This window comes from Quercus robur, chromosome 7 (assembly GCF_932294415.1).
Source record: "Quercus robur chromosome 7, dhQueRobu3.1, whole genome shotgun sequence".
Lineage (NCBI taxonomy): Eukaryota > Viridiplantae > Streptophyta > Magnoliopsida > Fagales > Fagaceae > Quercus > Quercus robur.
Window position 1 is genome coordinate 38656441 of NC_065540.1, and position 12985 is coordinate 38669425.

The 12985-nt window shown below is 32.9% G+C and overlaps 1 protein-coding gene across 3 annotated transcripts; it reads right to left on the reverse strand.

The window, feature by feature from the left end:
- Positions 1-5578: 5578 nt before the first annotated feature.
- LOC126693352 (uncharacterized) lies at positions 5579-12752 on the reverse strand. 3 transcript variants are annotated; one of them, XM_050389297.1, is made up of 7 exons: positions 12510-12752; positions 11562-11732; positions 7893-8771; positions 7669-7803; positions 6733-6833; positions 6223-6291; positions 5579-6084 (listed from the first exon to the last, which is right to left on the reverse strand). In XM_050389297.1, the coding sequence occupies exons 2-7, from the start codon at positions 11692-11694 to the stop codon at positions 5614-5616; spliced, it is 1788 nt and encodes a 595-aa protein (XP_050245254.1). In that variant the 5' UTR covers positions 11695-11732; positions 12510-12752; the 3' UTR covers positions 5579-5613. The 3 variants fall into 3 exon arrangements, with proteins under 3 accessions (XP_050245254.1, XP_050245253.1, XP_050245255.1); XM_050389296.1 differs by having other exon boundaries at positions 11562-11699; positions 12510-12751; XM_050389298.1 differs by having other exon boundaries at positions 5709-6047; positions 11562-11699; positions 12510-12748.
- Positions 12753-12985: the final 233 nt, after the last annotated feature.

The following is a 12985-nucleotide window of genomic DNA, read 5'->3' on the forward strand; positions in this document are numbered from 1 at the left end:
TTAAAAATAAAGCAAAAGGTGTCCAAAATGGACGGTTTCTTGTAAAGACATTAAAGTGGAGCTTTAGAATCAATCAATGAGGTCTTAAGTAGCCACACAAGCAAATGTATAGTAGCTATAGATTAATAATTAGAGCTATGAGGTTCTAGGTTTTGGAATTATGTGAGATTGTGGCTATTAAGCTTTTAGGGTTCTCTTATTGTATTAAGTATAATTCCATATATGTGGATGTTGGGGGCATGGTTCAATTCCCGAATATCTTCTCAATTTTCCTTCTCTTCCCACTTATCCTTTCAGTCTTAAAATTATTTGGTCCTACTGAAATGAAATGATCAATATTTTCTAATCAAAAAAAAAAAAAAAAAAAGCTTTTTTTTAGATAGAATAATATTTTAAATTTATTGCGTTAATTTCATAATATTTATCATTAAATTAAGACACTAATTAATTTGTAATATAGGTGAGAATTGACTCTCAAATTTCTAATATTATTTGGACCTACTTCACTAAAATGCTCAATCTTTTCTAACTTAAAAAATTAAATTATTTGGTCCTACTTCACTGTAATGTTCAATCTTTTCTAACCAAAAAAGTTGGTGCTACATTCACTCTAAACAGTGAGGTGTGTGTAGATGGGCAGGGAAAAGAAACAAACTTCAAATAAAAAAAGATAAGCTATAAGTAAAAGATTGTTTTAGCCTTTTCTATTCCATATCCCTACAAAGTAGCCCACAATTTATCTTTTGGCATGAAGTGTAATGACTTTTTATAGTTTGGGTTAAAGATTATTTAGAGTGGTTGCCTGGTTGGACTTGTACTGACTTGTACTTAATTCTTGAAGAGGATAGTGTTGACTGTGTGATACATCTTTCAATATTAATGAAAATTTATTGTTTGAAGAAAAAAAAAACTCTACAAGGAACTAAATAAAAAATTAAGAGAATAACACCAAACTTAGGGCTAGATTCACTATAATTTTTTTTTTTTTTTTTTGATATAGATTCACTATAAATTAAAGCATAATAATAGTACTTTGTTAATATCACTTATTTCTACAAGGAGGATGACATATTAACCCCTCAAAAATGCATATTATAGGTTGTTAAGCATATAGTTATAGAAGAATTGCCAAAAAACACTAGCAAAATATATTATATGGGCGAGTGTGATGCAGCTAATGTTCTCTTTCAATGAAATGTTCTGGTTCTTGTGTGAGCAAACTAAGGGAATGTTGATGTAGCAAAAAGTGTGTATATAACTATCTTCCAAATCTGTAGGCACTTGAGATTGTGCTCAAGTAAGGAACCCCTAACTATTCTCAAGTCTCAACTAGACCACCATCTCTGAAAGACCAACACTATTGGAGCAAGGGATAGGCATGAATGTCAATTGTCAACATAAATATATGGGGTCTACCAAAGAAAGAAACCGACATAAACAAAGCAAATAGTTAAATGCTAGTATGGTAGGGGACTAGCTTGAAACAATGAACAAGGCATTGGTTTCAAGTGGGGTCTTAGGTTTTTAGGCTTTAGAAATCTAGCTTGGCAATAAGTGTGGTTATGGTTGGATCAAAATTAGTGGGGTTACAAAACAAGCCAATCCAACCAATTCACTTTACTTGCAGTCCTTTTCTATCTCTTTTATTGTGTGGAAAATTATTGGCACTAGCTAGCAGAATCCAAATCAAGAATTCAGTTGGATAATGGGAAAATGCTTGAGAACAGAAGCTACTTTCTCTACCAAGATAATCATTCTTTGTCTGATTGTTTGGAAGAGATTCTTCTTTATGTTTTAAAATTTTATATATGTGACAGACAGAAGAATCCCAACCTAGATAACTCATGCTCAGATTAATTAGAATAGTTAATTTTTTTAGGGAAATAATGACAAGAACCTATTGATTGAAAGCACTAATGCACCAAATAAAAGATACTACAGCACATACAACAAGAATAAACAGATTCTTAGTCCTAAATTTTTTGGATCAGCTATGAATCCTCAACATATTAATTAAGGTTGGTTATATGTATTCTTTGTCTGCGTTCTACTTTATTTAAAGTCATATTCTTTGTTATTCTTTTAATTGACATGCCCATTTTTATTACTTCTACTAATGTGATTTTTGGTATTTTTGTGCCTTTTTAGTTCTTTACTTTGCACATGACAGAACAATCTTAAGCTACATGACATAGAAAATCTTTCATGAGAAAAACTAAATTCTACTTAGTAAAAAAATTAGAATTAATCCATAGAATATAATGAAATTTGTAGAAAAAAAATATAGATGAATATTGAATATTCATTTTATAACATACTATGTCCATAGGGATTGATTTAAAGACTCTCAAAAACTTTATCTTCATATTATAATATTCCTTCTTAATCATCACAAATTTACGATACCACATAGGAATTTGTCATGATTAGTAAAACCCTAAATATAATTAGAATTAATGAAATAAAATTATACACTTAAAAATTCTACAATTTTTTTATAAAAAAATTAGCATTGAAAATATTTTGATGATAACAAGATATTCTAGGTTGATCAAGTAACGGGTCTACCCATATTTTTTCACTGGCAAAAAATAATAATAATACCATGATTATATTGTTTTGTCTTTTTGTCTTAAAAAAAAAAAAAAAAAGACAAATTCCTAAGTTACACAATCCATAGTTCACCGTCACCATAAAAGAACAATAATAATAATATAGTCGACCATAAAATATTTTTGAGTACGGTATATCATCATCATAAATATTAAATGTGCATGTGAAACAGCTAAAGATGAATATACTATACCATCTCATCTTTATTTGATAATGTGGGGTGGAAAAAATCACTTTAAAAATGGATTAGGTGGACTCATTTTTTAGTGCAAGTTGAGTCAGGTATTTTCTTTAGGCTTGGATCAAGTTATAGAGTCTAGGTCCAATTTTGCCAAGTTTATATATTATTCTGGATTTTCCTGTATATCTTTAGATGTGGGTCTTGTTTGTACTTCACCCTCAATATCAAGCACCCCCACCTTGTCTAGCCCTATGCTTGTGAATCTAGTTTAATTTTTCTTTGGCCTATTTATTTTTTCCTCTTTTCCAGACTTTTTGAGCTTGTGAATCTAGGCTTTAATAATCGTTTGTGACCGTCTTAACTTCTTGGTACTTTGCTTACTTTGCAAGCTAATTAGTAATTTTATCAATATTTGATCAAGTCAGTGGGTTACATAACACATCACTGGAAAATTTTCCCATCACATTCGACTTCTATGGCTTCTTATCTTTCAAGAGTGTGTTTGCTCTCTTCCATTAAATTCTATTTGCCACTCTTTTTGAGTACTAAGGAAAGGCTTTATAGAAGATTGTTCTAGAATCCATGTCAACATGAAAGTCAATACTATAGTCTAATCTTGGAAGATTAATTGGTCAAAGAACCGTTTTACACCAAGTTTTACTTTAGATGGCATGAGTGATTTTATAGCATAATGAAATTGTTCCTAAACTTTGACTCAAGTTTTTGTTCTTGGTTTTAGTTTTCGGAATCAAAACTATTTCTTTGCAAAAAATTTGTAAATTCTCAGAAAATATTTGCAATATGTTATTTGCATCGAAAAATTTGCCCAAAGTTGGCAACGTTATTTTTCTTCCTTCTCTATTATTGATCACATCAACCTTCTTAATATTCTTCCCTTGGCTTTTGATTGGAACTTCTTCTAGATCCCAAAAATAAGTATATTTAAATAAACTTGTATTCTTGGCATGTTCTTTATATTTTCTATTTTTATTTTTCCTAAGTTAACGAAAATATCCTCTGCAAGGGTGGAGATGCCAATGGCCTGCCACTGGCTTGGCAATGGCATGCTCTTTAAAATGGAGAACCTAATGTCAGCATATGCATTGGTGGTGCCAAGATAAAATTATTGATTGGGGGTATACTTTACTCACTTTTGAAGGCACTTTCATGTTTGGTTTTGAATAAATTAAGGAAATCTAATTACTCTTAAGCTGTTAAGCATTTAAACTCTCACATTATCTCATATTTGTAATAATGTGGATTTCTTTATATGAGTGATCCCATTCTTATATGAGGAAAATGAGCATGTTACCCTCTTCTGATTTTCTCTCTTAAATCTTTGTACTATGTCCGCTTTCTTTATTAGCAGTGGGTGTATCATGCATCGGTGCTGGCAAATCCATTTCAGGATGTTTTCCAAGGATTCGTAATTCCACAGTTCCAATCTTCGGATATCAGAGAGCATATTAGCTTCCCTGGATCGAATACTGGGCATTTGGTTCGGAGAATCCACATTATTCCTAGCATCTAAATTTCTCGAAATGCAATACCTAGTAATTTGGATGCTTAGGAATGTAATTATCCTTATGTTTGTTTGATTAAAAATCTAATAAGATTATAAATGAATATTTTTCAAGTTATTCCCACATTCATTCAAGATATCTCAACTATAAATATTTTGGACAATCAATTTATTTATGATTTTCCAAATCAACAAAATGCATAATGGGTCCCAAAAAATATTCAAATTACGCTTGACCAGAACTAATCTAACCCTAGAACAAATAGAAGAGAATTGTACCATGTTTATGTTCTCGTTGCAAGGCTCATTTTTAGTTATGGACTTGTATAGGAAGCACAGGGGAAAATGAACATTTGCCCTTCATTTACAAATTATGCAACAAAATGCTTCTATTTTTAAATTATTTAGCAAAATGTCTCTGTTTTCTAAACTCGATTTTAACAAAATCAAGTTTTGTGTAAAACTCAATATCCTCAAAATCGAGTTCTATGTATATTTTTAAGTGAAACTTGACATTAGCAATGTCAAGTTCCACTTAAATTTTCAAAAAACTTTTAAGTGGCAAAATATGCATAGAACTCGACATTATTAATGTCAAGTTCCATCTGTAACTCAATTTTGTTAAAATTGAGTTTAAAAAATAAAGACATTTTGCTACATAGTTTGTAAATTAGAGACAAATGCCTATTTTTCCTACAAGCTTCAGTGAGCAACTTTATCTCATCAAGTGTCGGGGAAAAAATAAATGAATCCATATAATTTAGTAAATTAGTGAATTACATACTTCCTCTATAATTTTAGAGCGATTTCAAATTAAATAATTCAAATGAAACACTAGTCTTCAAAATTGTTTCACTTCGCTTCATTAGTGTTAATCATTAACTAAAAGTAACAAAAAAAAAAAAAAAAATCAAGTAAACTACACATAATACATACTGGCTACAAAAAAACCACTGGTCACATGGACACCGGATGGTCAGTTATCGTTAATTAATATTTACATAAAAACAATACACTAATTATCACATGTTCATTGAAACAAGATTTGTCTGTAATGATTCATGCAAAAAATCAAACAAATTTGTTTGTTATGAATGATTATTTAATCATCTTATAGTCTGTTTTGGTGCCAAAATACCATATGCGATTTACATTTCAGGAATTTTTGTCTGGTCACGTTCTTATGTATAATTTATGCTTACTTTTTGTTTATTTCATTAATAATGACTCATTGAAGGGGTACATTGACCTAATTTTTAAAATTTACCTAAAGAGAATTATAGAATTTACCTAATACTTATAGAGCTCCCAAACCAAACTTTCGAGCTTGAAGGTTTAAACAGCCTTCAGGGCTGAGAATGAGGCCGAGAATGAATCTCACATGCATCAAGGTTGTAAAAGTGTCATATGACACTAATCTTTTGCTGATATCTGAAATATCCCAACAATAAAGCATATCCGCACAAACATGCCACAAGTATAAAATCACAAGAAGCATTACTCTTCCACAAGAGTATAACAAAATATTGCAAAGCACTGGATGAGTGCAGAAGAATCCATAGTAAATGCTTAAAGACCTAATCCCACAGTACGGCCATCCCTTCGTCTGAGTCCAGCAGTATATTGCTTCTCTAAATCCAGCTGAAGTTCTTTCTGCTTCTCGGCTCGGAGGACTTCGCTTCCTTCTTGGTCGTCGGGTTTCTGCTCCACCTTCACCTCGCCCTTCACACCCTACAAGTGGCCATAGGCACCAAGGCATCCTCAGACTCTAAAAAATGTGTTAGTAGGCGAACAAATTGAAATGGAATGAGTGAACCATTCAGGACCAAGCAACGAAAGGTTCTATGTGATGTTGACAATGCCGACTAAAAAGGCAAAGAAACAATTAGAAGCAATGGAGACTTACCATGAGTTTGTTGAATTTTTCTTGTCGTTCACGATCAGTAAACAATGCTGTATCCCAACGGTGACCAGACTGTAGAAAATGAATATTTTAAAAGAAAAGGGGCATTAAAAATGTGAAAGAAACCCCAGGCGATAGTAACTAAAGTAGCAGTTCATTAGTGGGCCTCAGACTAACCAATTTGTCATTAAGTGGTAATACTAGAAACATAAAATGATGCACAGTGAGCAATACTAGAACTGTCATTATAGTAGGGGCCATATAAAACCCCCAACATGGCTAATACAACTTTATGTAAAGAAAAAAAGTTAATTAAATAGTCTAAAAGTATTTAAAAACAGAAATCCTCAATGATCTTCCATGTTAAAATCTTAGATGAGACCAAACATTAATTTGGTATCAATGCCCTCCCCATGCAACCTGAATTTCCTTATATGGTGCTTAGGGCATGAGTATCACAATTGTAAAATCATGTGTTAATCAAATGAAATGGTAACAAATCATTAGAAATACCTCTTCTGCAGGTGTGGTCTTTTTGCTCCCCCACAAAAGCTTCTTCTTTTGGTCCGCAGTCATGGAACTTCCAACTCCAACTCCAGCAAGATTCCTGTTAACTGTGTCATGCCAAAAAGCTTCCAAATGACTATGATGTCAAGGAGGTTCATGTTTATTAGATATAATAATCTAGAATTCAGCTGGATTATTGTCCTAAGTCTAATTATTTGGCTAATATGCTTTTTTTATTTTTTTGGATAGATTGTTATTTGGCTAATATGTTTGCAGTAACCGGTAGCAGATTAAACACAGAAATTGCTAAAAGTACCATAATCACAAGAGAAAGCAAGCACTTTCAGCTTGAAACTGACTAAAGTAATTCCTATCTTTCAGAAAACAGATATAAAAAAGAAAAAAAGAAAATAGAACATAGCTAAGGCAAATTTTACAACAATCCTCATTTAATTAGTAAATGCACTTGAACGTCTAAGCTGTGTTCCGGAGTGGGTATTATACCAGATGTCTAAAAACATCCTTTAATTTACACTGACTGAAACCTTTGCGTAAACTTAGTGAGCATTTTAATAAATTAAAAAAATCCAAATGGTCGCAAGTAGGATACAACATTTAATACAGTTTGGAGGAATCTCCTCTAACCCCTTACAGCAATAAGATGTATTTAAACATGAATACCAAATAGGTCATGTGATTAAAATTACACATAGATAATCATTTAAATCACTACAAAATGGATTGTAGGAAAATTCTATCCTTTGCAAGAGAATATAATTAGCGACAACATAACAGCATCCTATTGATCATAAGAGACTGGAGGAAATTGAAAATGATGGGGAAATAAGAAAAAAATTTTAAAAAATTAAAAAAGGCACAAAAAGAAGTGTGAGAACCATCATAATATCATATACATATTGTCCCAAGGAGCCAATTACATACCTAATTCAGCAGCTTTCATTGCAGCAACTTTTGCAGCATTTAGATCACTAGCAGCATCAGAATCATTGGCCTGGCCTTGTCCTGGAGTCACTTTGGCATCCTCAGCTACAGATGAGAACTTTGAAACTGGTTTAACTGTAATGGGATCATATAGTATTAAGCTATTGGGAAACAGAAGAGGAAAATATTAATACAATAAAACAGGGAATGTAAACAAAAGGTACCATCTTTCCTATAGTCAGTGTCCTTGTCCAAACCATACGGTTTTGATTTTTTTGCTGGAGATTCATGATTATCACTCACAGAATCAAATTTATCATCAACAAGCTCCCCTGGTTCTCTAACGTACTCGTCCTTATCCCTGTTAGTTTCTCGGTCATTATATTTTTTCTTGTCCTCTTTGGAAAGTTTTTGACCATCCAGCTCCATTGGGTCACTCTTATAAGCATCTTTCAGGCGATGCTTACCACCGTCTCCTCCTGAACTTGTGCCATTTCGGTGCCCACGGGTCTCTTCATAGGAAAGTCTGTCACCTCTACGATAATCCCGCTTCTCATCTCGACCACCTCTGTCCCTCGTATATCTATCCCTCTCCAACTCTTCAGAAGGCACATGTCTCCTACCTGATCCAGCTCTATCAGATGATGAATCCTTATCTTTATATTTCTGGTATTCTAGTGATGAGACTTCTCTATCTTTATCCTTGCTTCTACGCCCATCATAATCATCTCGGGAATATTTGTCCACATGTCTCAAATAATCTCTTGACCTACTGTGCTCACTTTCTTTTCCTGTAAGCTCAGAATGAGCACCACCCCTCGACTCTCGACCAGAACGGGAGGATAACCTCTTATAGTTTCTATCTTCTTCATCCGTATGCTTGTCATGTACGTAGTCGTCGTGCCTAGAGTAACCATGGGAGCCCCTGGATGACTGTCGATCAGAGTGCCTATAAGAATCATTACTTCTACCATAATGACTTCTGCTAGAATCCCTATAGAATTCCCTTTCATCATCCCTCCTTCTTGGTCGATATTCAGAAACTCTTACAGGGTCATCCCTTGACACGTTTGGGCTAGAGCCCTGGTCCTGCTTAGGAATTTCTGCAAAAACACAAAGGTGAATATAAGCAATCAGGAAACTGATGAACCAGACAGCCTGTAAACTTTTCCAAGGTCCAATAAAATGAAAGAGAAAGACAGTATTCTACAGAAGAATTCTTATTCACACTTCTGTTTATAGCTTATAACAATAATAGGACTATAGGAGTGTAATCTGGCAGAGATTTTTCTTCAATCCCCAGGTTTATAACACCATTCTACATCCAAGCAACTAGGTTATTTTATTGGGCTCCAATTTTCGAGAATGAAAAACATAAGTAACATGGATAGTATCTTCAAATAACTTCAATTCTAAGTTATGTATGAAAACCAACAAAAATAAAACATGAGTTGAGCAAAACTCATGAATATACAACATTAATTTTCTTCTAGGTTTGAACTCCATCGCTAGTCCTCTACTTTCTTCTCAATTGTGGTAATGACTTCACTTCCTATTGTTAGGATGAATGACAATACAGAAAGGAAAAGAAGTTTAAAAGATGAAAACTAGTAAAATTGTATGATTATATTGGGCTAGTTTTCATCTTTAAAACTTAGTTTGAAAAATGAAAACTAAAATTTTAGATTAAAATTGAAAAACATGTAAAATTTTAGTTTTCATCCTTTCATCTACATTAACTTTCTTCTTGGTTTGAACTTCATTGCTTTTCCTATGCAAATGTTTCGACAACATTGCATCTCATTTTGCAAAATTTTATCTTCTACCATGAAAATAAGTTGCTAACATGAAGTTTTTCCAAATTATTTTCAAATGGTAGTAAAATTGGTACTGCACATCTATAAACCAAAAGCATTATCATGGAACGAGAAGAAACTACAATCACCCCCTATTGACAACACAATAGGCACACTATGGGTTTTGAATGCACCACCTCATCCACTTATCAAAAAAAGCATCAAGCATACAAAGCGTTAACATGTGCATTATTGAAATGAAGCACATTTTCAAATATAGTGTAAAATAACCTTTAATAAAAGGATTCATAACATACAATAAGAGACTTATTTTTGGTAGGTAATTGTGGGGGACAGAACCCCAATATAAGACCGCAAACAACAAACGTGAGCCTAGGTGCTCACTTGACTAAAAAGAGTCAATAAATTAAAAACAGTAATATGTTTTGCCTATTAGCTCAGATGGGTAGCACAATTGCACAAAGTTAGTAAATTCAAACTTACATAAATTATTTCGATTTTTTAAATTATTTATGTAATGAATTTGAAATTATCAATAAATAATACGATAATCATTTAGAGATATAAATTTTAAACATAATATTTTATATATTTCTCTTGTACTTTATAAACATACATAACTATGATAGCAGAGACCAAAAAACACAAGAATTGTAAATTAACCTTGATTGTATCTTTTGATATGAAAACAAACATCTGTTTGTGGTACATCACTTAAAAATAATATTTGTATAAAACAAAAAGTATCTAGGTAGAATCACTCTTATAAGTTATAAAGAGCACTTTGTCTAGCTCTAGGAAGCACCTGCACGGATACAGGCACAGGTATGGGAATGGATAAGGTACAGCGACATGGCAATTTTTGAAAAAGTAGGATATGGGTATGGCAGGGATACGTATATTAATTAATTAACTATATATATATATATAAAGGAATAAGTTGCAGATGATATTTACTTGGAAATAGGAGTGGAGAAAGGCACACAAAACAAAGAAAGTAAAAGAAATAGGCCAAAATGCAAAACTCGGCCCCTAATTTCACCACTTATTATTTATTTCTTAATTTTTTTTAAAAAAAACATTAATTAAAAAAATAAAAAAAATAAACCCAGAATTTAAAATTTGAAATAACCCAGAACACACAAGAATAGAAACCCCACGTCCCTGCCACTAGCCTAACCTGATATTTGTGAGGGAGAAAGAGGGAGGAAGAGAGATTGGGAGGGAGAGCGAGAGATTGAGAGGGAGAAAGAGATCAAGAGGGAGAAGGAGACCGAGAGGGAGAGACATATCGAGAGGGGGAGGAAGAGGAGATCGGCATGAGAAGAAGAAGAAGAAGAAGAAGAAGAAGTGGAAGAGATCAAGACCATCAGGTTAGGATTTTTATCTTCTTCTTTTTTCCCTCTCCTCGCTGTGTCCGATTATTAAAATAAAATAAAATAAAATAAAAAGAGAACATGCATGCAGCCGTGTCCCGTACGCATACGACGCAGGCATGGCAGGCAAATTGCCATGTCCCTGCCAGCTTGCCAACCTAAATTTTATTTCTTTTTTGAGTACCAATCAGTGTCGCCAACCAATTTGAGAAACTACAACATGATTTTCTATGGGGAGGCTTGGAAGATGAAGTCAAATGTCATTTGGTTAATTGGAAGGCAGTGTGTCAACCCCTTCATTTAATAAAGTCCCGCATTACCGATCAAAAGAAATAAAGTATCTAGGTATGCTTTATATTTCTTCAAAAAGCACTAGAAAAGCGCAAACAGAGGTTTGCTTTGGCCAAATGAAGCACTTAGACCTTGGAGCCTTGAATTTTGAGCTTTAAGCATGCCTAAGCGCACTTTTAACAATGCAGTCTTTCCTCTTACAAAGAAAGAAGGTGATATTTGATGTAGAGCTCATTAGCAAAATGCCATAAATCACATAATTATATTATACAGTATAAAAAACCAAGATAGAATGTAAACCTTATCAAGCGATTTTTGCTGTGAATCAACATGCAAAGACCATTGTAAGGCTTGAAAATGAAAGCTCAAATTTTATTTAAAAATTATATAAAAAAAGGGAAAAACTAACCATCAGGTGAAGATGACCCACTAACTGGAGAATGGCGCCGATACTTCCTGTTTGTTGCATCTGTAGATGGCTTCCGAAATGCTGCTTTTGCATCAGCATTATCTGGGGGCAGGGACTGCAAGTCTGCATCCATGATGTCTGGCACACAGGAACAGCACCAATTTCACAAGAGCATACAAAAGAACAAAGCAAAGGTTAATAATTTAGGATTAAGACATTTTGGAGGCATCCATGACATTTTAGAAATAATAACACCAATTAATTGTTAATTAATAAATTCCAGAGATTTAAATAAAAAGAATGAGATATGTACTTACAACAAAAATAAATTTAATCATCATAAAGGTACACTATTCATTACATGATTACAGTGCTTAAAAATCAAACCTCAATGATAAAGAATTTTTTTTTTTTTTTTTTTTTTTTAAAAAGCTCCAAACTAGGTGAAAAAAGAAACTTGAACAGTGCCCAATTCACATTCCCATCGCTACATTTAGTTGCCAAGGAACAATGGAAGCAAAAATAAATAAATAAATAATGCACCTACACAGAGATACTGCATAGCATAGTTTAATGATTTTTCATAAATGGGATTTTTTTGCTTTTTCTGGTTTTGAAAATAAAAAATAAATGAAATAATAAAATAGTAAACCCTAAATTTCAGAGGTTTTGATAATTTCGCTAAAATTCGAGCATCTAAAACACAAACCCACCCGTTTGGTTGCCGAGAAATTTCACAAACACAACAGAAAACAAACCAAAATACTAAAAAAAAAAAAAAAAAATTGTTTCTTTCCTACATATTCTCAACAGCCAAACAGACCAAATCGAGAAGCGAATCTAGGATTTCGAGAATGAAGCGTGAAATTGAAGTGAAACAATTTTTTTTTTTTTTTTTAACTAAGGAAACAAAAAAATTGAGAAGAGAAACGAAGGGCTGGTACATACCTAGGTGGAATTGGAATTGAATTGAAGATTCGCTCTCTCTCTCTGTGAAAGTAATTGAAAAAGTGTTTGAATAGAGGGAATTTTGGGCTTAGGGTTGGTGTGGTGGACTGAGGCTGAGGCTGAGGCTGAGACTGAGTCGGGGCTTAAAGGCTAAGCCAACAGGCAAATGGGAAAGGAAAGGAAAGCCTAGTGCTGATTGGAGGAGGTCGATAACACACTGCACTCTCTACGTGCCAAACATTTTTGCATAGGTTGCCTTTATTTTTATTTTTATTTTTTTTAATTTTTAAATAGAGTTTGATTCCAATCACCCAGATGACACTTTTTTTTCTTTTTCTTTTTTAATAATAAATAAAGAAGATTAGGTTTAAGTTATACTTTGTGTAACTTTAAGTAATGTTACATCACTCAATAATTTATTATAAATTTTATATTTTAAAAATCCCATTGTTGAATTATATGTTCTATATGTTCTT

What these genes read in the sequence shown, in the direction of transcription:
- LOC126693352 (XM_050389297.1), bottom strand. Translation starts at nt 11,694, where the DNA reads ATGGATGCAGACTTGCAGTCCCTGCCCCCAGATAATGCTGATGCAAAA. An exon ending in TGGGTCATCTTCACCTGATG is followed by an intron (nt 8,772 to 11,561) that starts GTTAGTTTTTCC and finishes GTGTTTTTGCAG; the next exon opens with AAATTCCTAAGCAGGACCAG. An exon ending in AGACCACACCTGCAGAAGAG is followed by an intron (nt 6,292 to 6,732) that starts GTATTTCTAATG and finishes CATTTTCTACAG; the next exon opens with TCTGGTCACCGTTGGGATAC.